The sequence below is a fragment of the Bufo gargarizans genome, chromosome 5, assembly GCF_014858855.1.
Source record: "Bufo gargarizans isolate SCDJY-AF-19 chromosome 5, ASM1485885v1, whole genome shotgun sequence".
Lineage (NCBI taxonomy): Eukaryota > Metazoa > Chordata > Amphibia > Anura > Bufonidae > Bufo > Bufo gargarizans.
Window position 1 is genome coordinate 335,882,525 of NC_058084.1, and position 25,147 is coordinate 335,907,671.

General features: G+C 46.6%; 1 protein-coding gene across 5 annotated transcripts in view; it reads left to right on the forward strand.

Annotated features, from left to right (window-relative positions):
• The first annotated feature begins 4,090 nt into the window (after positions 1-4,090).
• Positions 4,091-25,147, forward strand: part of KIF13A (kinesin family member 13A) — a 178,856-nt gene continuing 157,799 nt past the window's right edge. For all 5 annotated transcript variants that reach the window (XM_044295645.1, XM_044295648.1, XM_044295647.1 and 2 more), the window contains exons 1-2: positions 4,091-4,350; positions 5,220-5,316. In XM_044295645.1, coding sequence (XP_044151580.1) covers positions 4,296-4,350; positions 5,220-5,316 — 152 coding nt within the window. In that variant the 5' untranslated portion in view covers positions 4,091-4,295. The remainder of the gene's footprint in view (positions 4,351-5,219; positions 5,317-25,147) is intronic.

The following is a 25,147-nucleotide window of genomic DNA, read 5'->3' on the forward strand; positions in this document are numbered from 1 at the left end:
TTGTTACAGACATGTTGACCTGGAGGGTGCGGTAGTAGGTCTTTATAGAAAGCATTCTATGGATCTCTGATGTCGGTCTAGACATTTTTTATTTGGGCTTGCAGAACATGATAGAGTATTGGTTGCGATGTTTGGGGGGGAGGGGCACGACTCGTTAAGTCATGGCTTGTGGGTGTTGTCGGCCAGCTTTTGCTGGGTGGACTTGTTTCATGACTGCAGTATGGTAGTTGTAAAAAATTTGTAAAAAAGGTTTGTTTCTCCTTTTAGTATTCTGTTAAGTAATGGGAGTTGTGCTGCCATGCCTATTGGGTAATTTTAGGGCCTGTACTGGCCGTCAGTTACATACTTATCCTGTGACCGCCTAATGTACCTCCAGCCACAGAATCCAAAGTTCTTTGCTGTCAGGTGAATGCCTATTGGCTGAACATGACTGGCCCCCACAGAGCCCTGACCCGATTGTGAGCCAAGGCGTCTCCTCCAACACCAGTGCCTGACCTCACAAATGTTCTTCTGGATGAATAAGCAAAAATTCCAACAGACACATTCCAAAATCTTATACAAAGCCTTCCCAGAAGAGTGGAAGCTGTTTTGGCTGCGGTCTATAAACATCGGGAGGTCTGGGTTCAGCACTTTTAGGGGGGCTGCAGGGCACATTACCTTAGCAGACAGTTTTAGGGTATCTGGGAGAACCAGGTCTTTATTGATTTTAGGGGGTATTGGGTCTCTATTCATTTCAATGTACTAAAAGTCGGAATTGTGACTGAAATTCCCTATATTATGGGTATGTCCTACATAAATGAGGGCATAAAGCCCAAACATTTTCCCCCTTGGAATCTCCTGGAATGTCCCAAAGATAGACAGTAATGATGAGTGAACTTGTGTTTCACGTTTGGCGCATCTTAGAATTCCGTTATGGATTCCGCTACCATGGACCATAAGTCATGGCCCCAGTTATAAGATTGGGTATAGACAACCTGCTGGTCAAGGTTGACAACGGTCAGGGGCATAACTACCATAGCAGCAGACCACGCGACTGCTATGGAGCCCAGGGCAAGAGAGGGCCCGGTCTAGGGATTATCCCTTCTACTGGGGCTGAAAACTTGGTCAGGACTTTACCCTCTAGTCTAAAGGAACAACTTTTAGCAAATGAGGCAATGGAAAAAATGGCCCAAGGGTCACTGAAAAGGGTTTAGGTGGAAACCCCTCTGTCCTGTCTGGGGGGCCTGGTTTGATCTTTGCTATGGGGCCCTTACTTCTCTATGTACGTCACTGCCAATGGTTCAGAAATTTCAGGACAGTCCGTAAAAATAGCTGACTTTTTCCTGTTTCTGTCGGAAAAAAATAGACGTATCCGTTATTTTTTTTTTTTAGGCTGGTGGTACCTGACTTGATTATTTTGGTTGTAATTCTCCTCATTTAACAGTCCGGTCCACAGTGAACACTGGTAATGAGTTCTTAGCTGTAGATTGAGTAGTGGCGTTGCTACAGAGGGGCGAGGGGGGGCAATTGCCCCCCCCATGTTATTCTTTGCCCCCCAGGTGCCCCCCCGCTGATTCCCCCCAAAGCAGGCCGGTGAATACTAATAAGCGCTTCCATTATGAAAGCGTTCATTAGTACCGAAGGACCAGGAAGCGGTAAACGCTCTGTACTTACCACTTCCTGGTCCTCGGCTGTCGGCTGTGCAGGGCTGCGCACAGCGTGAGGGCGCTCTGTTCAGAGCACAGTCGACTGAGGAGAGAGAAAACGCAGGCGGCGTCCAGGAGCAGGAGAGTTAAGTGTTTTTTTATTTTAAAAAAAAAATGTGGCTGCTAGGGGCATAATGGGGGCTAATCATGAGAGGCATAATAGGGGCTAATTAGAGGCATAATAGGAGCTAATTAGAGGCATAATAGGAGCTAATTAGAGGCATAATAGGGGCTAATTAGAGGCATAATAGGGGCTAATTAGAGGCATAATAGGGGCTAATTAGAGGCATAATAGGGGCTAATTAGAGGCATAATAGGGGCTAATTAGAGGCATATGGGGGCTAATGAGGCATAATAGGCGCTAATGAGAGGTATAATAGGCGCTAATGAGAGGCATAATAGGGGCTAATTAGAGACTAAAAGAGGACCTTTCACTGATCCTGACATTGTGAACTAAGTATACAGACATGTAGAGCGGCGCCCGGGGATCTCACTGCACTTACTATTATCCCTGGGCGCCGCTCCGTTCTCCCGCTATGCCCTCCAGTATCTTCGGTCACTAAGTTATGGTAAGGCGGAGATTTCGGTCACTAAGTTATGGTAGGCGGAGTCTGCCCTTGTTCTGCTGTAGCGCTGGCCAATCGCAGCGCAGAGCTCACAGCCTGAGAGAAAATAACCTCCCAGGCTGTGAGCTCTGCGCTGCGATTGGCCAGCGCTACAGCAGAACAAGGGAAGACTCCGCCTACCATAACTTAGTGACCGAAATCTCCGCCTTACCATAACTTAGTGACCGAAGATACTGGAGGGCATAGCGGGAGAACGGAGCGGCGCCCAGGGATAATAGTAAGTGCAGTGAGATCCCCGGGCGCCGCTCTACATGTCTGTATACTTAGTTCACAATGTCAGGATCGGTGAAAGGTCCTCCTTAATGGGGGCTAATGAGGCATATGGGGGCTAATAAGAGGCATTTTGGCTTGTAATGGGGCTAATGAGGCATAAGGGCTGATATGGGGGCTAATGAGAGGCATGGGGGCTGATATGGGAGTGATGAGAGGCATAATGAGGGCTAATTAGAGGCATAATGAGGGCTAACGAGAGGCATAATAACAGTGTCATCCACAGATGCCCCCATAACAGTGTGTCTTCCACAGATCCACCATATCTCTATCACCTGCGCACTGACAAGAGACAGAAAGAAGGGGAAAGAATCCCCGGAAGCAAGAGGAGGACGGCACAGCAGACGACTGAATAGCTTATTTTGTAAGGGCTCTTTCACACCTGCGTTCTTTTCTTCCGGCATAGAGTTCCATCGTCGGGGCTCTATGCCGGAAGAATCCTGATCAGTTTTATCCTAATGCAATCTGAATGGAGTGAAATCCGTTCAGGATGCATCAGGATATCTTCAGTTCCGGAACGGAACGTTTTTTGGCCGGAGAAAATACCGCAGCATGCTGCGCTTTTTGCTCCGGCCAAAAATCCTGAAGACTTGCCGCAAGGCCGGATCCGAAATTAATGCCCATTGAAATTTTTCGGCGCATTGCCGGATCCGACGTTTAGCTTTTTCTGAATGGTTACCATGGCTGCCGGGACGCTAAATTCCTGGCAGCCATGGTAAAGTGTAGTGGGGAGCGGGGGAGCAGCATACTTGCCGTCCGTGCGGCTCCCGGGGCGCTCCAGAGTGACGTCAGGGCGCCCCACGCGCATGGATGACGTGGGGCGCTCTGACGTCATTCTGGAGTGCCCCGGGAGCCGCACGGACTGTAAGTATACCGCTCCCCGCTCCTTCTATGGCAACCAGGACTTTAATAGCATCCTGGCTGCCATAGTAACACTGAAAGCATTTTGAAGACGGATCCGTTTTCAAATGCTTTCAGTTCACTTGCGTTTTTCCGGATCCGGCGTGTAATTCCGGCAAGTGGAGTACACGCCGGATCCGGACAACGCAAGTGTGAAAGAGGCCTAAGTAAATTGTTTTATTATAATTGTATCCCTGCATACCGCAATTCTCTCATATTTTGTAATCTTATTTATGTATACTTATTATGTTTTTGCCCCCCCCATTTTTGACTGTGGTATCTGTGCCCCCCCCTGTATATTGTTCCTAGAGTCGCCACTGATATTGAGCTACAGACATGTAGAACTTATCATCTTTATCATTAGTTATATTGGCTGTCCATGATTTTGGGATAAGTTGTCCAGAAAAAAGGAAAAAAATTCTGGTGGTCAAACAACCCTGCTGCTGGTGGGAACTGCTCCTCGCCACCAGGCCAGTCCAGAGGAGCTCAGGGGAAGGTGACTTGATCCAGGCTGTCCTGTAGGTGGCAAGGCTGGATCTCGGTAAGGACTGAGCCAGTATGACTCCAAGAAAAGGAGGAGGAAGGGGAGGGAGGGGCTGGCAGCAGCGCCAGCACTGGGCTCAGCTCCTGCCTGCTCCCAGATGATAATGGCGACAGGCGCAGGGCTGGGATCTCTCCTCCACACATAGGATCCACTGGGCGCTGCGGGCACCGGGATGGGCTTTCTTACCCCGGGAGCCGATTCCTAGAAGCCCTTGATCGGAGCCGGATCCCGGGCGGTGGTGGAGGGAGCCCCCGATCGGATGATACTAAAATGTCGGATAGCAAGGTGAAAGTGGCCGTCAGGGTCCGGCCCATGAACCGGAGAGGTAACGAGCGCTGCTTTATATCGGGGAGGGGGCTGCAGAAAGTAACCCGTGCAGTGCCGGGCGGCAGGGGGTGATCCCCTCTGACATCTGACCGCCTATTGTGGCACCTTCCTATTCCTCAGTGTCAGTGGGAAGAAGAGGGGGAAAAAACTTCTTGGAAGTTTATTGGGGGCGGTTAACCCTTTAGTGGCACACTTTCTAGTCCAGTCATTTTGTATCACAGGGTCCATTCAAGTTGGACACTTACCTCCTAGTCCTTTCAGGTGAGATGCTAACAAGCGCATCTCCAGCGTCGTTTTCTGAAACCTCATTGCTATAAGTATTTGCATGCTGGCACGACGGCAGCTTTAGCAGTCCATTGTCGCAATGCCACTTTCACCCACTGCTGCGGGCGCATTGAGTCACCCATGTTATGTCGCCCAGGCTTTGCCTATGAGCTTGCATCCGATTCTTCCCTTAGATTTATAGCCCCTCTGTGGCACATGGGATTTTTCCGATGGGCCTATCTACCACAGTGCCCAAGGTACTATACATCATAAGTATGCCCGGGACTCCGGGGCGGTCTACTGGCCTTCGTGGGTTATGGGAAAGTTAGCGAGCTTGCTTCACTTATGGGACATCCTGGCAGAAAGATGTATTGGAAGCAGGGCGTGAAGTGCTATAATGTCTGTGGTCTAGGGCAGGGATCAGCAAACTCCTGCGCGCCAACTGTTGGGAAACTACAACTCCCAGCATGCACATTTGCTCTGCTCCTCTCAGAGAAATGCATGCTGGGAATTGTAGTTTCACAACAGCCGGAGTGCCGGATGTTGCTGACCCCTGGTCTAGGGGCTTGGATCACTAACCATGTGCCTAATTCTTTGATTTAGAGCTGGATCTGAACACGAAATGCATTGTGGAGATGGAAGGGAACCAGACGGTGCTGCACCCTATACCTGCCAACAACAAGCAAGGAGGAGAGAGCAGGTAACCCCCTCCGGGCTTCTAGTGATATTGCAGGTGCTGGAATACAGTGGAGGAGATCATTTGCCTTCTGTGGCTGCTGCTCCATTACCATACATTTGTATATGTGAATGTCTCTTCCCGTCCGCCCCTATACCTTTGTCATCATGCTTTGCATGCCAGGCGGTTGGGGACATAGATGCCACCATTGCTGGCGATATCAGGTGGAGGACATTACTCCACCGCAGCAAATCAAGTCAGATTGGTCAAGATTTAGGCATAAACTGAATGGGCCTCATTTATCAAAACTGTCTACCAGGAAAGCTGCCCATAGCAACCAATCAGAGCTCACCTTTCATTTTTTCAGAACACCTTAAGAAATAAAAGGTGAGCGCTGATTTGTTGCTATGGGCAACAAAGACAGCTTTCCTGTTAGACAGTTTTGATAATTGAGGCCCGATGAGTGCAGGAATTATAATCTAAATCCAAATGAGATGCCAATAGTGATCAGACTGCCTGATGCTTGTTGCCTCATAAGGATAGCGTCCGTCTCTGGTGGTTTTACATGGCCCAATGCAGGCCGTATAAGTCAATCGGCACTCGTTTACAAAGTTCTGACGCCAGCCAGTGCCTGGGCCAATGTGGGGTCATCCCCTGTTTACACGGGAGGACGGGTTACCGATGAGTGAGCAGTTTTTTGCATAAAAGATCCAATCAGATCACCTGAAGGTGGATCGCTGCCCTGTTTACATGGGGCCTGTCTGCCCAATCATTGTCTTGCGTAAAAGCCACTATATATCTGTGATCGGTTCTGAGGTCAGACTATTGTGTAGAGGGGCTTATCTGTTCATTATCGGACCGCCAAATATAACTGCCAGTTCAGCCGTTGGTATTGCTCCAACCATAACTTGTGATGTGATTATGGGGGATAGTATATGCATTGTGTCTGACTGGGCCCAGAATCTATAGGTGTCAATTCAGGCAGGGTATACAAATGATCAGCTCTCTTGATGCACCCTGTTACATGAGCAGATGATCACATGCAGCGATCTCCTCCACAGTAAAGGGACGAGTGATCGCTAATGTATCGCTCGTCCTTATACTGTCTCATTGTTTGCCCGCAGCAGAGCTCCTATTACACGGCACGATCTGCCGCTAGGAAACCAGGATTTTTTAACATATTAAAAGATCCCAATTACCAGATAAACAAGAAGTTTGCTCGTTCATCGGGTAATCGGCGGCAGTATTACACTGCCATATGATCGCTAACGAGCATTCATACAAACGCTTGTTAGCGGTCATCTTTTCGATCTGTCTGTGTAATAGGGCTAGTGTTCAGCCATTCACTGACAACTTCATTTGAATGCTCAAAGTTAAGTGGGTTTTGCATATAGCAAATTTGTCTTCTGACGTTTTGAGGTCATCCTGTGGTTTTTCAAATTGTGGTTGGATTTCACATATTTCAATGTATGGATGTAGTCCATCCCAGATCCACAGACAAATTTGCTATGGGTATGGCCACACCGTTTCCTGATGCGGTGCGGTTTTGGAAGCCAAAACCAGGAGTAAAATAAAAAAAGAGAAGGCGGCGTATCTATCCTTTATACTTCTCTCCTTTTATGATCCACTCCTGATTTTGGCTTCCAAAACTGCATAGGGAAACCTGACAGTGTGGCCTGGCCCTAAGAGTACAGGCCGATAGTGCGGCCGCCTCTGGCAGGGATTAAATGGCCAGCAGAGTTGAGGATAGATTGGAGGGGAGCGATGGTGCTAGATGGGAGGCCACAGAGGAGGATGTTGCAGTAGTCCAGACGGGAGATGATGAGGGCACGCGCTAGTATTTTAGTTGACTAAGGAGCAAATATGTGAGATGTTCTTGAGTTGGAAGTGGCAGGTGGAGGTAAGTGTTTGGATTTGTGGCTTGAAGGATATGGCAGAATCAAATGTTATCCCAAGGCAGTGAGACTGGAGAAAGCACGGCACTGTTAATTGTAATGGCTAGGTCTGGTAGGAGGTCTGAGTGACCTGGGAGAACGATGATGGATTATGTTTTCTCTATGTTGAGTTTTAAGAAGCAAGAGGAGAAGAATGAAGATGCAGTTGATAGACATGCTGGGATTTTAGATGTGACATCTAGGCCAGAGAGACATATTTGAGTGTCATCAGCATAGAGGTGGTATTGAAAGCCATGGATGGGACTCTATGAGCCGTTCTATGAATGTATAACTGACGAAAAGTAGGGGGACCCAGGACAGAGCCATGAGGGACACCTACAGAGAGAGAGTGTGATGTATGAATGGAGAACATTGAAGGTTCTATTGGTGAGGCATGAGGAGATCCAGGAGAAAGCCAGGTCTCTGATGCGGAGGGATAAGAGGCTTTGCAACAGGAGAGAGTCTGGGTCAAAGGCATAGGACAGGTCATTTGGTGACCCCCAATAAATCACTCTTTAAAGGGGTTGTCTCACTTCAGCAAATGGAATGTATCACGTAGAGAAAGTTCATACAGGGCTCTTACTAATGTACTGTGATTGTCCAGATTACCTCCTTTGCTGGCTGGATTCCTTTTCCATCATATTATACATTGCTTGTTTCCAGGGGTTATGACCACCCTGCAATCCAGCAGTGGTGGTCTTGTATAGGAAAAAGCGCCAGCCTCTCTGGTGGCCAGGACTATGGGACCGCACATAGGCTAGTGCTTTTTCCTATAGGGTTCAAGCACTGCCACCGCTGAGGGATTGCAGGGTGCTCATAACCATGGAAACAAGCATTGTATAATGTGATGGAAAAATGAATCTAGTATACAAACTACAGATTGGCGTGGTATTAAAAAGCAGGAACTGCTCAACCCCATATGCAGTGGTGCATCTTTACCGGGGGACAGATCCTGCACTTGTGGTCCGCTGTTAATGGCAATCCCCAGCATAAATGCATACAGTGGAGGATGCCTGCAGCGGACCACAAGTACCACAATGGACATCCTACACAGGATAGCCAATGTGTGGATGTGATAAACAGTAAAAATAATATAACAAAAACAAAGACAGGTGCACTCTGCGGTCTCAATAACCCTCATACTGGTGTAAAATTGAGAGATTAGCCAACATATCCTGCTTGGAGGACATGTCTGAGACGACCACCGCGCCAAGGTTTCACAAGTAGCTCTGGAACCAACGCTAAACCTACCTGGGCCGTATGGGCAATACCAGGAGCCAGTGGGCGAATTACAGGAGCGCAAGGTCCGACTGAAAGCAATCTCCCAGTAACCTCCAGCATGTGACCATGCATACAATGGGAGGAGGCAGAGAGCTCTGAGCCCCACCCAAGATTGGATGATATAGCCCGGGCCTCACATGTGCACCAGAATGCTGCCTGTGGATGGAAATAAAGGCACATTCAGACTAGGAGTTTCTACACCTCCAAAAAATTCTATATACAAACTACAGATTGGCGTGGTATTAAAAAGCGGAAAGTGCTCAACCCCATATGCAGTGGAGCATCTATACAGGGTGGCAGATCCTGCACTTGTGGTCCGCTGCCCCCCCTTGTATAGATGCGCCACTGCATATGGGGTTGAGCACTTCCTTCTTTTTAACACCACTCCAATCTGTAGTTTGTATATAGAATTTTTTGGAGGTGTAGAAACTCCTAGTCTGAATGTGCCTTTATTTCCATCCACAGGCAGCATTCTGGTGCACATGTGAGGCCCGGGCTATATCAGCCAGTCTTGGGTGGGACTCAGAGCTCTCTGCCTCCTCCCATTGTATGCATGGTCACATGCTGGAGGTTACTGCGAGATTGCTGTGAGTCGGACCTTGCGCTCCTGTAATTTGCCCACTGGCTCCTGGTATTGCCCATATGGCCCAGGAAGGTTTAGAGTTAGGTCCCGAGCTACTTGAGAAACCTTGGCGGGGTGCTCGGGCTCAGACATGTCCTCGTGTAGGACATTTTGGCTAATCTCTCAATTTTACACAAGTATGAGGGTTAGTAAGACCGCAGAGTGCACCTGTCTTTGTTATAAAAATGAATCCAGCCAGCAAAGGAGGCAATACGGACAATACATTAGTAAGTGCCTTGTATTAACCATCTACGTGATAAATGCTATTGCTGAAATGAGACAACCCCTTTTACTACAAATCACGCAAAGGGATGGGGTCTGAGAGCGCTGTCTGTTGTGTGGATTACTGCTTCTTATTTGTTCCAAGAGCATTTCCTCCCCGAGACCCTACCCTAAATAAATGAACACCAGGCCCACACCCGCGCCTCCTCGCAGACATCTCGCACAATAGTCATGTCTGCTGGAGATTCCTTTGGCCCATGTGGTATATACATCAGAGTTTACTAGTTGGATGTCTACAGCACTCACAGGCTTAGAGTACGTTACCAGCACCTGAGGAGTCCAGCAGATAACTGTAAATTAACTTAAAATAAGCCCGTTGGAGGGCTGCCAAAATACCAGTGCACCAGACTGTAAAAATAGATCAGGCGTTGGAGCCCGGAACGCAGGCATTGTATAGTGACGACTGTATTTAGGACAGCTGTACGCTCTGTAGGTCAGGATCTCGCTGAGGGTCCCTTCGGTTGTGATAACTGTGTACTTTGTGTGTTTGCGTTATGGTATATACAGGATCTAGGTATATAGACGGTTTATTGAATGTCTGCGTAAACTCTCATATTCGCCACTCTCTCAGTCCTGTACGTGGAGAAATGATCAGCCCCTTTACTTACAACGAATTAATATTATTTTTAACCATTTTTACAAAACTAAAATCTCTGCGGTATGGAAATGACTTTTTAAGTCTAAATATGGACTTTTCTCTACTGCAAGCCAAGCACGCGTCAGATCTGGCTTTACAATAAGTGCTAGTAATAAAGAAATATATCGTTAGCTAGCTGACGTTATATGGCGTAGACGCTGCGTAGTACCCTGACACTGGATCTCCTCCAGGAGCAGCTCTCGAGGGATCCCATGCAGCCTTGTGCCCCCAGAGCAGCCGTTCCTCCTGTGACTTTGTATCTAGCAGTGAATGTTTATTTATATAGGGACGATATTTTACGTGTCGCCGCCCCCCTCATTACTATGGAAAGGAAAATGAGTTCCTGTTAGGCCTCATGCACACGGCCGTTGTTTAAGTCCGCATCCAAGCTGCCGTTTGCCGGATGCGGACCAATTCACTTCAATGGGGCCGCAAAAAAAAAACATGTCCTATTCTTGTCTGTTTTGTGGACAAGAATAGGCATTTATACAATGGGCCGCCCGTTCTGTTCCACAAATTGCGGAAGGCACGCGGGCGGCTTCCTTTTTTTGCGGATCCGCAGTTTGTGGACCGCAAAAAACGGCACGGTCGTGTGCATGAGGCCTTACTGCAGATATTCTCATCTGTCTATCAGAGATAGGAGATAGATCATGCGCCATACATGTGGCTTCACTGCTGTAATGTCAAGCACTATCCTCAGTGTAGAGAATAAGGCCTCATGCCCACGACCATTGTTTTGGTCCGCATCCGAGCCGCAGTTTTTGTGGCTTGGATGCGGACCCATTCACTTAAATGGGGCTGCAAAAGATCCGTTGCTCCGTTCCGTGGTCCGCAAAAAAAATGTAACCTGTCCTATTCTTGTGCGTTTTGCGGACAAGAATAGGCAGTTATATCAATGGCTGTCCGTGCCGTTCCGCAAATTGTGAAATGCACACAGATCCCATCCGTGTATTGCGGATCCGCAACAGGATAGGGGATAGCTATTAGATTGGTGAAGGTCCTAGCAGTAAACAGGGGCCCATACCCCCTGCAGCCCCCTTGAAATGAATGGAGCAGCTGCTCTCTTCATTTCTATGGGAGTTCTGGAGATAGATGAGTACAGTGGCTGCAGAGGGTACGGGGCCCTCGTTCCCATGATCCCAGCAGTAGGACCCCCACCAAACAACCGGAATACCCCTTTAACAGACTTGCCTCTGTTGTAGTTTAATAGTCCACCAAGGCGTTAGGCCAGGGTTCATACATGCATACTGATGATATGATTTTTTGGGAACGTTTTATTCTGCATTAGTTCCAATTTTTAGAAACTCATTTATATATATTGAAAAATCCAGTAGTTTTTCTGACATGGTGTAGTTAACTCAACTGTATAGAAAAGGGTTGTCCATCAGGGAAACCATTTCCCATATAACCATTGTGCATATGGCCATCATGGAGGGAGGGGGGGTTTCGATCTTGACCCCTTGTTTATTGGCCAGAGAGCTGCAATGGCTGGGAGATCTTGGACATCAATCAGCTGGAGGCCAGGCGGACTTCCTTTTGTGGAAAGGTTGTTTAGGTTGGAGAATTGTTGTCCGGATTTAGAAGAACATGGCTGCTTTCTTCCAGCGCCCCACTTGTCCTTAGGTTGTGTGTGGTATTGCAGCTCAGCCCCATTCACTTGAATACCAGACACAATCCACGGAGAGATGTGGTGCTCAGTCTGGAAGAAAGCCGCCATGTTCTTCTAATCCTGGACAAACCCCTTTAATTATCTTTCATGTATGTTTACTGTTTAAGGTCTCCTGCACACGACAGGTTTTTTTTCCGCTTACGGGCCGTTTTTTGCGCTCCATTCATTTCAATGGTTCCGCAAAAAAAAACGGAATGTACGTATGCATTCCGTTTCCGTATTTCCATTTTTCCGTTCCGTTGAAAGATAGAACATGTCCTATTATTGCCTGCAAATCCCATTCCGTGGCTCCATTCAAGTCAATGGGTCCGCAAAAAAATAAACGGAACACATGAGGAATGTACTCCGTATGTCTTCCGTATCCGTTCCGTTTTTGCAGAACCATCTATTGAAAATGTTATGCCCAGCCCAATTTTTTTCTATGTAATTACTGTATACTGTATGTGCCAAACGGAACTGAAACGGAAACACAACAGAAACCAAAAAAACTATACACTGGATCCGTGAAAAACGGACCGCAAAACACTAAGGCCTCGTTCACACTTCAGTGTTTGGTCAGTGATTTCCATCAGTGATTTGTGAGCCAAAACCAGAAGTGGAGCCTCCACAGACATGAGGTAGAAGGGAAAGATCTGCTCCTGTTCTGTGTTTAGAGTTGCACCTGGTTTTGGCTTACAAATCACTGATGGAAATCACTGACCAAACACTGAAGTGTGAACGAGGCCTAAAAAAGCCATACGGTCGTGTGCATGAGGCCTAACTTTAATGGCAAAGACAACATGTGGAAACGCCGATCCTGGCGCTGCATTCTGTACCGTGATGTGGTTTTCACTACAAGCAGCTTTCCAACCATTTCTTAGAACTAAGAGTGAAATGTACAGATATGTCAAAAATACTAATATAATTTATTTAAAGGGGTATTCCCATCTTAGGCCGGGGGCTCAGTGTAGAACAGAAAACACCAGAGGGGACTGAAGCTAGGACTGCTCTCACAATTTTCTATGGGATTGCTCATATTCATCCAACGTTTCAGTTTGGATGTTAAAAGGTCATCAGTATCTGATCGGTGGGGGTCTGACATCCTGGACCCCCGCGATTAGCTGGTTGAGAAGGCACTGGGCTCCTGTGAGCGCCACGCCTGCTTGCAACTTACCAAGCACAGCACTGTACATTGTATAGCGGCTGTGCTTGGTATCGCGCTCAGTTCCATTCACTTCTATGGGGCTGTGCTGCGCCTGGGCCACGTTAATGATGAACGTGTCATCACTGGCCTAGGAAAAGCTGGGAGAAGGTCGTGGTGCTCACGTGATCGCCAGTGCCTTCTCAAACAGCGGATCGGCTGGCAAGGATAGGTCATCAGTCCCAAAATCTTGGAAAGCCCATTTAAGTAGCGCTGGCCAGAAAACTCTGCATGCGGCATTTTTTCGGTGTCCGGCGCTGTCAGTCTATGGACCTGTGCAGTCAGAGCAGTACTGATGTATGTGCACACACCCTTATATCCTCAGGCTATGCCATCACTTTAGGAATTGTCGGGATCGGACCTCTAGGACCCTCACTGAGGATAAACGGGCTGCATTGTGATTCCAGCTCTGTGTACCCTCCTAAGTATTTCCCTGCACAGTGGCGCACCTGGCCGTGCACAGAAATACAACTTCACTAGGGCTTCCGACGGGACAGCGGATCGTCAGTGTGCCGGTAGTCATACCCGCACCGATCAGCTACTCGTCGTTGGTAGGCCTCATGTGCACGACCGTATGTATTTGGCGGTGCGCAAAAAGTACGGATGACGTCCGTGTACATTTCGGATTTTGTGGAACGGAACAGCTGGCCCCTAATAGAACAGTACTATCCCTGTCCGTAATGCGGACATTTTTTGTGGAATGGAAATAAGGACATACAGAAACGTAATTCACACGTAGTACCTTCAGGTTTTTTTTGCGGGCCCATTGAAATGAATGGTTCCGTATACGGTCCACAAAAAAACACAGAAAGAAAATACGTTTGTGTGCATGAGCCCTTAGACACATGAAAAGACCCCTTCAATGTGGCCCCAGGAAATCCTCTGGAAAATGTCGAGTGCGTATGGATCTTGAGAACGGGGTTATGCCTGATCTGATAATCTCATTCACCTGCTCGGTATACTTTGGCGGTTCGGCATGCGGATGGCTTGTGTGTAATGAGCTGCCTCAGTAATGTTCCTGGATTAGGACTGAAAACAACCGAATATCTGGAAGTCACAAAGGAGGCTGTTCTTAACGTTCTTGTACGCTTTATGTCTCCATTGTCGCCATTAATCCAGGCCTCACGTACATCCACTCCAGATGCTTCTTGTTGAGGTGCATACAGCAGCCCCTTCTTCAGACACTGAAGCGCCATATGGGTGGCTTCCTCCTCCCAACAGTTTTATCTTCTCCTTTGTTTTAAAACAAACGCCATATTTTATTTACGTCTCGGAACCTGAGACTTTCTTAAGTGCGTCCTAGTAAGACACGATAATGTGCCTTAAGACGATAGATTACTGCAGAACATTATGGGTGTAAGTACCATATGGCGTGGCTCATCAGTTGTCACTAGGAAGTCACAGATCCCACCCAATTGTCATCTTGCTGCATTTTGTCTCAATTAGTGTCGCTCATGTAAAAACTATTATTCTGGAGTTACAACGCATGTCCCCTGTAAAATGAATGCACGCAGCCCCTATTTACCTTGAGCTTCAACCAGAGTAAGGGGATAAGAATGGGGGCGCAAAAGACGCGAACAGCACACAACGTGTTTTCCTCATCCGTATGTCCGTTCCGCGAAAGAGAAAAATAGTCCATGTCCTATTCTTGTCCGTTTTGCGGAAAAGAATACGTGCTGATCCACAAAATGCAGAACGCACGCGGCCAGTATCTGTGTTTTGCAATTGCGGATCACAAAAGAGATATGGTCGTGTGATTTCCCCCCCCCCCCTAAGGCCTCATGCACACGACTGTATTTTTGGTCCGCATCTGATCAGATTATGTTGCGGATTGCCCACGGACCTATTCATTTCTATTGGTCCACAAAAAAACGGACAGCACACAGATGTCACGTGTGTGCTGTCCGCTTCCATTTTGCGGACAAGAATATACTTTTTTTTTACAGTGGGACCCTCAAAATTGCAGCACGGACCATATCCGTATTTTGCAGATCCGCTATTTGCGGACTGTAAATTAGTTACGGTCATGTACAGACAGTCCCTAAATCTGAACATACACCAGTGTTTGTTTGGCTGATAGCTGTCTCTCTTGAGTCCCTGATAAGTACACATGCTTGGATTGTATTTCAGCAAGCTAAGGATTGGACACCCTGCAATCCAACATGCCCAATCACTCTTTTCCACATAGAGAGCAATGATCTACTTAATTTCCCAAATCTTCACCCTCACAAAACAGTGGGGGTGAAATTAAATTCCTCGCACCTGCTCTCCCAGCACTGCTATGTCCTCATGCACACGACCGTTGTGTGTTTTGCGGATCCGCAAAACATGGAAGGCGTCCGTGTGCGTTCCGCAATTTGCGGAACGGCACGGACAGCCATTGATATCATATAACTGCCTATTCTTGTCCGCAAAACAGACAAGAATAGGACAGGTTATATTTTTTTTGCGGACCACGGAACGGAGCAACGGATGCGGAGAGCACACGGAGTGCTGTCCACATCTTTTGCGGCCCCATTGAAGTGAATGTTGTGTGCTTGAGGCCTAAAGACGACATTTTTGGCACCCAGGATCCTGTCAATGAGACATCCAGACATCCACAGTGTTGTGAACGCCCCCCCCCCCATGACTAAAGCACGGAAATGCTCCATGCTGTAATAGCGACGCCTGCCTCTGTCATGTATAATACATGTATACATTGCACAGGCTTCTCGGCTATGCTTGTTTGGCACCTAAGAAAATGCTGACTTTCCTATGTGCAGTCATCTTCATCCCACATTAACCCGCAGCAATTAAAGCTGGAAGTCAACCAGCTGCCAGATGGGATCAAACTGGTCCGTGCTTCTTACACAATCTTTAGATGGCATAGACCCACCTACGGCTACTTACAGTGACACACGTATTTACTATAAATTATAGTTATTTTATTATTTTATTTTATATGCAGATGTTGTCATTAGTTGGATTCGAACCTAGCACCCCAGCATAATCTGTATGCATGTAAATATTAACAGTTCCTTTAATAGACTATCATGTGGCATCACAGCAGCATTTGAAAAGCATCATGTTGCATGTGTTGGCTTACCAGATTTGATGCAAAGTAGATTAAACTGCATTTAAAGGGGTTGACCACTTTTTATGACTATTCCCCCACCACTCAGAAGAAAGCCCCTGGGTTGTCATCCCTGAAAACTTCTGCAGTGTCTATATAGAGGACAGGATTCCTGTGCTGTCCCTGAAAGGATCCTCTTCTGCGCATGCGCTGAACATGTTTATTTACTGCTCAGGGTATGTGCAGAAGAGGATCCGTCCAGGAAGAGGTGACATGGTTGAATCACATCACTGTGTCACCACCACCATCTTGCTTTTATTTAGGTGCGCACTAGTGTCAGCAAGGTAGTTCCAAGTACCATTGGCTCTCTGCATGACTCGTCCCCTCAGCGCTGAGTGACATATGTAGTGTCCAACCAGGAGACCACCATAGTTGTCACTCGAATCAGAACTGTCTAGCAGCTCACTACAGAAAGCCAATGACACTTCACCTTAAGGGACATCCTTCAGGACACTTGCTTGAGCTGCGCGTGCTGGGTTACAAGTTCTGTTTTGCATCTATATAGGCATGTTTCACCAGCTGTCCCTCTATGTAGTCCTTTTAGTAGTTTTGCAGGGTGAAACTGCTGACAGCGGATAGAATTGATTATATAAGGGGCAGAATGGGTAAAAAAAAAAAAAAAAAGCTTTACTCACCTCACTGATCCTGCACCTCTGCCGTTATGAAGCTTACCGGATCCTTATTAGACTTCTGGTCCTGGCTTGACACCTAAGAAATGGCATGAGATCTCTGCTTGGCTAATCACTGATCGCAGGAATGACCTGTGGTTGTCTGAGCAGACACCTCTAGGCATATCTCACATGTGAAGCCGGGACTTGAAAGTGGGGACCTAGTTAGCATTGGAATGGCAATGGCGGGGATCAGTGAGGTGAGTAATGCTTCTTTTTATTTTATTTTTTATATAAAAGGTGCAATGTAGAAAACTGCAGAACTGCATCAATGTAGTAGGTGATGAATCCCAGCGCTATTGGGGGTGTGCTACCGTTGCAGCATCATTGAAAGTCATCAGACAGCTTTCTGGCTAGGGATCCACTGGGTTACTGTGACCATTGCGGGACATTGTCAAAACTCTTTAGAATATTGCACAAGTTATATTCCAGTGGAGATCACTGAGATGAGACAAGACAGGGAACTGACGAGTGGTGTGTCGCATCTTGGTGCCTTTTAGTTGTGCTTAATCAGGTGTAATACATCGGCGAGATATTTGGCAGTATGGAAATTACTGGTAAGGTCCCCAGTACAGATAAGGAAAAATGAGGCTTGTTTCTTGTTTGTGCTGTTTTTGACCCTGTGGGTATTTGTCTAGGATGTATAATTTTTCAGTTGTTTTCCTTTTCTACAAAAATTGGCACCTAAAACCTCGCCTTTGTGACCTATGTTGGAGTTTTTCGTGAAGCGTTTTACATGTTTTCGGTGTATTTTTTGGGGGGCAAAATACAGGAAGGAGGACTGTACTTTCATTTGATTAGCTGAATAAGCACCCTGTTACGGCGTCATCACTGACTATGACACACTCACATTCTCCGTGTCTGTGTTGTGTTGTGATGAAGCTGAGCCTCCCGCCTGTAACATCTGACCACCAGCAATGTCTGCGTAGCAGCTGTTGCCAAACATCCGTCTGCTTGGTCCAAAGTCTGCTCTTTTTTTTTTTTTTTTTTTTTTTATATATTTTGTACCACATATGGAAGTTTGCTCAGTCTTTTTTTGTTTTGTTTTTCAGGCTTGTTTGTGTAAAGAATTTTCTGTCTTTCAAATTGAGAACTTTACTTTCTTAAAGGGGACCTGTCAGGTAACTGTCTCTAAGGACTGGATAGTTTAGAGACAGACACACGGACCCAGGTTTACGAAGGTGTCTAGAATCTGTCTACACATTGGTGCAGTTTGGAACAATTGTGGCTTCACTTTTTTTGACTCCCTTGAAAAGGGGCTGAGGCTTCTCGGGAAGGGCTTGACTTTGCTGGAAATGGTCGGGGCCTAAATGCACCAACTTTTGCCCAAATTGCACCACAATTCTAGCGGAAGATTCTGGCTCAAAGTAAGTCAACCAATTGTTGGTATAGACTATGTCCCTGGGATGAATCTGGTGGAGGTCTAGGCAGCCGGTCTAGTTTATGCCATCTTCAGGATTTAATAAAGTCACTTTAACATGAAGTGGTTTTACAACTGAAAAGTTAAAGTTCACATCATGCAGACAGTGAAGAGTCCTCTGTAAAGGAAGGAGTCTGATGTATTAATAAATGCTGCTTAATCTTACCCTCCAGCCTCTAAGGGCTGTGCCCGTATTGAATGGGTCCGCAATCCGGAAGAAGCGGTGTGGATCAGAGGCACGGAACCCCATGGAAGCACTACAGAGTGCTTCCATGGGGTTTCTGTCCGTGCCTCTGCATTGCAAAAAAATAACCATTTTTTGTGGTGCGGACGGACCACCATTCAAGTTGAATGGGTCTGCATCCGTCTGCAGCAGGCGGTCTGCAATCCACGGAACGGCCAGCACACGTTCGTGTGCATGAGCCCTAACTGATACGTTTCATCATGCACACAGTAATACAGTGTCATTCAGCAGCTGGGGGGTGTGGGGAGGGTGAGTTTAAGTCCCAATGTCATGAATACATCGGACTCTTTCCTTCTCAGCGGACTCTTTGCTGACGGCGTGCCATGATTCATGTTAACTCGCTAAGTGACAGACTGCTAAATCAGTGTGTCTGTCACTATACTATATGGTCAGAGGGGGCAGCATAAGGGACCTGGCAGCTTCCCTTTAGGGACTGTTCACATGGCATATTTTGTTGCTGTCAAAATGTGCCATTGTTTCTGCAGAAGTTCCGTTTGGATGCCACTGACCTCCTTGCGGCTTTGCTACATTAAATGGAGCTACGTAAATGGCAGCACTGCCTGCCATTAAAAACAATGGTAAGGCAAAACCACTGTGTCCACCCCAAACTTCTGATGGCAAATTCTGCTGTGTGAACGGACCCTTGGATAGCTTTCAGCTAAGCATCTTTGCATATTAAAGGGGAGAGATGAATGAGCCGTTGCCAGACTTCTCTAGCAGTGGGATATCTCCTGCGGAAACAAAGGATCAGGTGTGTTGTAATTCCACACAGTCTATCTACCATATATACTTACTTTATTTTTTTTTTATGAACCCCCTCTCCAAAAACAAAAAACAAAAACATATACAGTACAGTATATGGTAAAAACCAGTAAGCTAGAAGGACACATATCATTTACGCATCTTTTTCTCCTCCACACCCTCGTAAAACGACCACATCAAAGTTCATGCCGTTGCTGGGCCTAACATTATGATCAGCTTCAGAAACGCTCTGAGTCACGCAGCAGTTCAGAAGTAGACGCTCATTAGTAGGAACATCTCTGACCAGGTGTTGATTTAAAGGGGTGATCCACGTTTTTAAAATCAAAGACCTATGCTTAGGAATAAAATAGGCCATTAGTGTTAGGGCTCATGCACACGAATATTGTTTGGGTCCGGAACTGAACCGTATTTTTTGAGGCTCAATTGCCGACCCATTCACTTCAATGGGGCCGCAGAAGATGCCCTGTTCCGTGGGCCGGCAAAAAAATAGAACGCGTCCTATTCTTGTCCGTTTTGCGGACAAGAATAGGCATTTCTATTATGGGCGTCCCGTTCTGTTCCGCAATTTGCGCAATGCACACAGGTGGCATCCGTGTTTTGTGAATCCACAATTTGCGGACTGCTAAACACAGCGCGGTTGTGTGCGTGAGCCCTTAGATCGGTGGGGGTATGGCTGTCAGCTGCTCGGAGGCGCCTCGGTGCTCGCTTTTATCCACTGCTGTGCTTGGTATTACAGCCTTGTCAGATTCAAGTGAATGGGAAAAGCACTGCAGTTCTGGCCACGACACAGTGATCTATGGTGTGTCAGTGGTGGAGCTGATCGATTGGAGGTCCAGGGTGTCAGACCCAGGAGGATCTTATATTGATGGTCTATCCTGATGGTAGGCCATCAGTATCAAAATACTGGAAACCCCCTTAACCACTTCAGCCCCGCTAGGTGAAACCCCCTTCATGACCAGAGCACTTTTTACACTTCGGCACTACACTCCTTTCACCGTTTATCGCTCGGTCATGCAACTTACCACCCAAATGAATTTTACCTCCTTTTCTTCTCACTAATGGAGCTTTCATTTGGTGGTATTTTATTGCTGCTGACATTTTTACTTTTTTTGTTATTAATCAAAATGTAACGATTTTTTTTGCAAAAAAATGACATTTTTCACTTTCAGCTGTAAAATTTTGCAAAAAAAACGACATCCATATATAAATTTTTCGCCAAATTTATTGTTCTACATGTCTTTGATAAAAAAAATGTTTGGGCAAAAAAAAAAATGGTTTGGGTAAAAGTTATAGCATTTACAAACTATGGTACAAAAATGTGAATTTCCGCTTTTTGAAACAGCTCTGACTTTCTGAGCACCTGTCATGATTCCTGAGGTTCTACAATGCCCAAACAGTAGAAAAACCCCACAAATGACCCCATTTCGGAAAGTAGACACCCTAAGGTATTCGCTGATGGGCATAGTGAGTTCATAGAACTTTTTATTTTTTGTCACAAGTTAGCGGAAAATGATGATGATTTTATTTATTTATTTTTTTCTTACAAAGTCTCATATTCCACTAACTTGCGACAAAAAATAAAAAATTCTAGGAACTCGCCATGCCCCTCACGGAATACCTTGGGGTGTCTTCTTTCCAAAATGGGGTCACTTGTGGCGTAGTTATACTGCCCTGGCAATTTAGGGGCCCAAATGTGTGAGAAGAACTTTGCAATCAAAATGTGTAAAAAATGACCGGTGAAATCCAAAAGGTGCACTTTGGAATATGTGCCCCTTTGCCCACCTTGGCAGCAAAAAAGTGTCACACATCTGGTATCGCCGTACTCAGGAGAAGTTGGGGAATGTGTTTTGGGGTGTCATTTTACATATACCCATGCTGGGTGAGAAAAATATCTTGGTCAAATGCCAACTTTGTATAAAAAAATGGGAAAAGTTGTCTTTTGCCAAGATATTTCTCTCATCCAGCATGGGTATATGTAAAATGACACCCCAAAACACATTCCCCAACTTCTCCTGAGTACGGCGATACCAGATGTGTCACACTTTTTTGCTGCCAAGGTGGGCAAAGGGGCACATATTCCAAAGTGCACCTTTCAGATTTTGCAGGCCATTTTTTACACATTTTGATTGCAAGGTACTTCTCACACATTTGGGCCCCTAAATTGCCAGGGCAGTATAACTACCCCACAAGTGACCCCATTTTGGAAAGAAGACACCCCAAGGTATTCCGTGAGGGGCATGGCGAGTTCCTAGAATTTTTTATTTTTTGTCACAAGTTAGTGGAATATGAGACTTTGTAAGGAAAAAAGAAAAAAAAAGAAAAATCATCATTTTCCGCTAACTTGTGACAAAAAATAAAAAATTCTAGGAACTCGCCGTGCCCCTCACGGAATACCTTGGTGTGTCTTCTTTCCAAAATGGGGTCACTTGTGGCGTAGTTATACTGCCCTGGCAATTTAGGGGCCCAAATGTGTAAGAAGTACCTTGCAATCAAAATGTGTAAAAAATGGCCTGCGAAATCCAAAAGGTGCCCCTTTGCCCACCTTGGCTGCAAAAAAGTGTCACACATGTGGTATCGCCGTACTCAGGAGAAGTTGGGTAATGTGTTTTGGGGGGTCATTTTACATATACCCATGCTGGGTGAGAGAAATATCTTGGCAAAAGACAACTTTTCCCATTTTTTTTATACAAAGTTGGCATTTGACCAAGATATTTTTCTCACCCAGCATGGGTATATGTAAAATGACACCCCAAAACACATTCCCCAACTTCTCCTGAGTACGGCGATACCACATGTGTGACACTTTTTTGCAGCCTAGATGCGCAAAGGGGCCCAAATTCCTTTTAGGAGGGCATTTTTTGACATTTGGATCCCAGACTTCTTCTCACACTTTCGGGCCCCTAAAAAGCCAGGGCAGTATAAATACCCCACATGTGACCCCACTTTGGAAAGAAGACACCCCAAGGTATTCAATTAGGGGCATGGCGAGTTCCTAGAATTTATATTTTTTTTTTGCATAAGTTAACGGATATAGATTTTTTTTTTTGTTTTTTTTTCACAAAGTCTCACTTTCCGCTAACTTAGGACAAAAATTTCAATCTTTCATGGACTCAATATGCCCCTCACGGAATACCTTGGGGTGTCTTCTTTCCGAAATGGGGTCACATGTGGGGTATTTATACTGCCCTGGCTTTTTAGGGGCCCTAAAGCGTGAGAAGAAGTCTGGAATATAAATGTCTAAAAATGTTTACGCATTTGGATTCCGTGAGGGGTATGGTGAGTTCATGTGAGATTTTATTTTTTGACACAAGTTAGTAGAATATGAGACTTAGTAAGAAAAAACAAAAACAAACAAAAAATTTCCGCTAACTTGTGCCAAAAAATGAATGGAGCCTTACCAGGGGGGGGGGGGGGGGGGTGATCAATGACAGGGGGGTGATCACCCATATAGACTCCCTGATCACCCCCCTGTCATTGATCACCCCCCCTGTAAGGCTCCATTCAGACATCCGCATGATTTTTTACGGATCCATGGATACATGGATCGGATCCACAGAACGCATGCGGACGTCTGAATGGAGCCTTACAGGGGGGTTATCAATGACAGGGGGTGATCAGGGTAATCACCCCCCTGTCACTGATCACCCCCCCTGTAAGGCTCTATTCAGACATCCGCATGATTTTTTACGGATCCATGGATACATGGATCGGATCCACAAAATGCATGCGGACGTCTGAATGGAGCCTTACAGGGGGGTTATCAATGACAGGGGGGTGATCAGGGAGTGTATATGGGTGATCACCCGCCTGTCATTGATCACCCCCTGTAAGGCTCCATTCAGACGTCCGCATGTGTTTTGCGGATCCGATCCATGTATCCATGGATCCGTAAAAATCATGCGGACGTCTGAATGGAGCCTTACAGGGGAGTGATCAATGACAGGGGGGTGATCAATGACAGGGGGTGATCAGGGAGTGTATATGGGTGATCACCCGCCTGTCATTGATCACCCCCCTGTAAGGCTCCATTCAGACGTCCGTATGCTTTTTGCGGATCCGAAAAAATCATACGGACGTCTGAACGGAGCCTGACAGGGGGGTGATCAATGACAGGGCGGTGATCAGGGAGTTTATATGGGGTGATCATGGGTGATCAGGGGTTTATAAGGGGTTAATAAGTGACGGGGGGGGGGGGGGTGTAGTGTAGTGTGGTGTTTGGTGCTACTGTACTGACCTACCTGAGTCCTCTGGTGGTCGATCCTAACAAAAGGGACCACCAGAGGACCAGGTAGGAGGTATATTAGACGCTGTTATGAAAACAGCGTCTAATATACCTGTTAGGGGTTAAAAAATTCGGATCTCCAGCCTGCCAGCGAGCGATCGCCGCTGGCAGGCTGGAGATCCACTCGCTTACCTTCCGTTCCTGTGAGCGCGCGCGTGCCTGTGTGCGCGCGTTCACAGGAAATCTCGGCTCTCGCGGGAGGACGCGTATATGCGTCCACCCAGAAGAGCAGGGCCGCCGCCAGGACGCGATCCTGCGTACGGCGGTCCTGAGGTAGTTAAAATATTTCACAAAGTGACACTCCACCTAGACAATTGGGATTTAAGGCTACTTTAATCTGCGTTGTGCTGTCCGGTTTTTAGATCCGGCACAGGCTCTCAAAACCGCAGCACAACGCTTCAGTTTTGTCCCCATTCATTGTCAATGGGGGACAAAACTGAACAGACTGGCATGGAGTGCACCAGAATGCGTTCCGTTACAGTTTACTGCCTTCTCATACCGGACACAAAACCGCTGCAAGCATCGTTTTTGTGTGCGGCATAGGAAACTGAAGAAGCCAAATCCGGCACCAAAAACCATGTAAGTCAATGGATCCGGCGCCCATTGACTTATAATGGTTTTAGTGCCGGATCGCTATAATACAACCGGATCCGTTCTAAATAGATGCAGCTGGTTGTATTATTAGAACGGAAGCATTTTGCCGGATCTCAAAACCGTACAGCAAAAGCGCTGATGTGAAAGTAGCCTCAACTGGCCGACTAGGTTTTAAAAACATGAACTCACTGGGCCCAGAACGAGCTTTGGCTTAAATTAAAGGGAATGTCCTATCTTGCCGTTTCCACGGTAAGATGGGACTAAGGGCTGGCCCTAAGTGGCGGGCTTATGGAAATAGCCCAGTGGGCCAGCGGTCCAATGCGTCCGTAAGCCTAGCCGCATCTGTAGCTAGCTCTTAGTCCCATCCTGCTGTGGACAGGGCTGGGTGGGACAACCCCTTTAATAAAGGACCTTTTGTAATCACACCATCAATCTACTCGGCTCCTGTAGCATGCTCCCTGCAGATTGGACTGCCTTGTCAGCGTGACTGCTTTGCTTTAGATCCATGGGGGTCTTCAGCTCTGTTAACACTGGGCAGTTGTGAGCAGTGGTTGTCCTGCCTGGGAACCTGTACAGGAAATCATTCCCTGCATGCGTAATATGGGAGTTTAAAATTTGAACTAAAACCAATTTTGTGAAGTCCGCTTACGTATAGCATGCCAAAGTTGTAGGTGGAGAGGTTCCATTTTACTTGGGTGACCTTTGTTCTAATGTGATGTATATAACAGGCAGCATAGCTCGCTGCCGAGCCGTCTGGCACATCTGGTAAATCTATATTCCACCCCGTCGTCTTGTAGTAAGGAAGGATACAGTGCTGAAGTCCTCTGTTCCTTCCTCATACTGTGCATACTTGTAATCTTCTTCTACATCTTCTTGCTTCTTCTGCTTGTCTCCACCATGTATCCAATGTGATTTCCATGTTCTCAAGATCTGATTTTGGGGTTTGTTCTTTTCTGTTATTTTTTGCAAATAGAACCTGCATAAAGGGAACCGGTCATCAACTTCATGCTGATCTCATTGAGGGCAGCATAAAATAGTGACAGAAATGCTGATCTCAGCGGTGTGTCACTCATGAGCTAAAAGTAAGTGGTTGCCAAGAACCAGCATCTTAATCATTGCAGCCCAGGCCTTGAAAAGAGTCAAATCTACCTGAGAAGAGTCCTGGTTA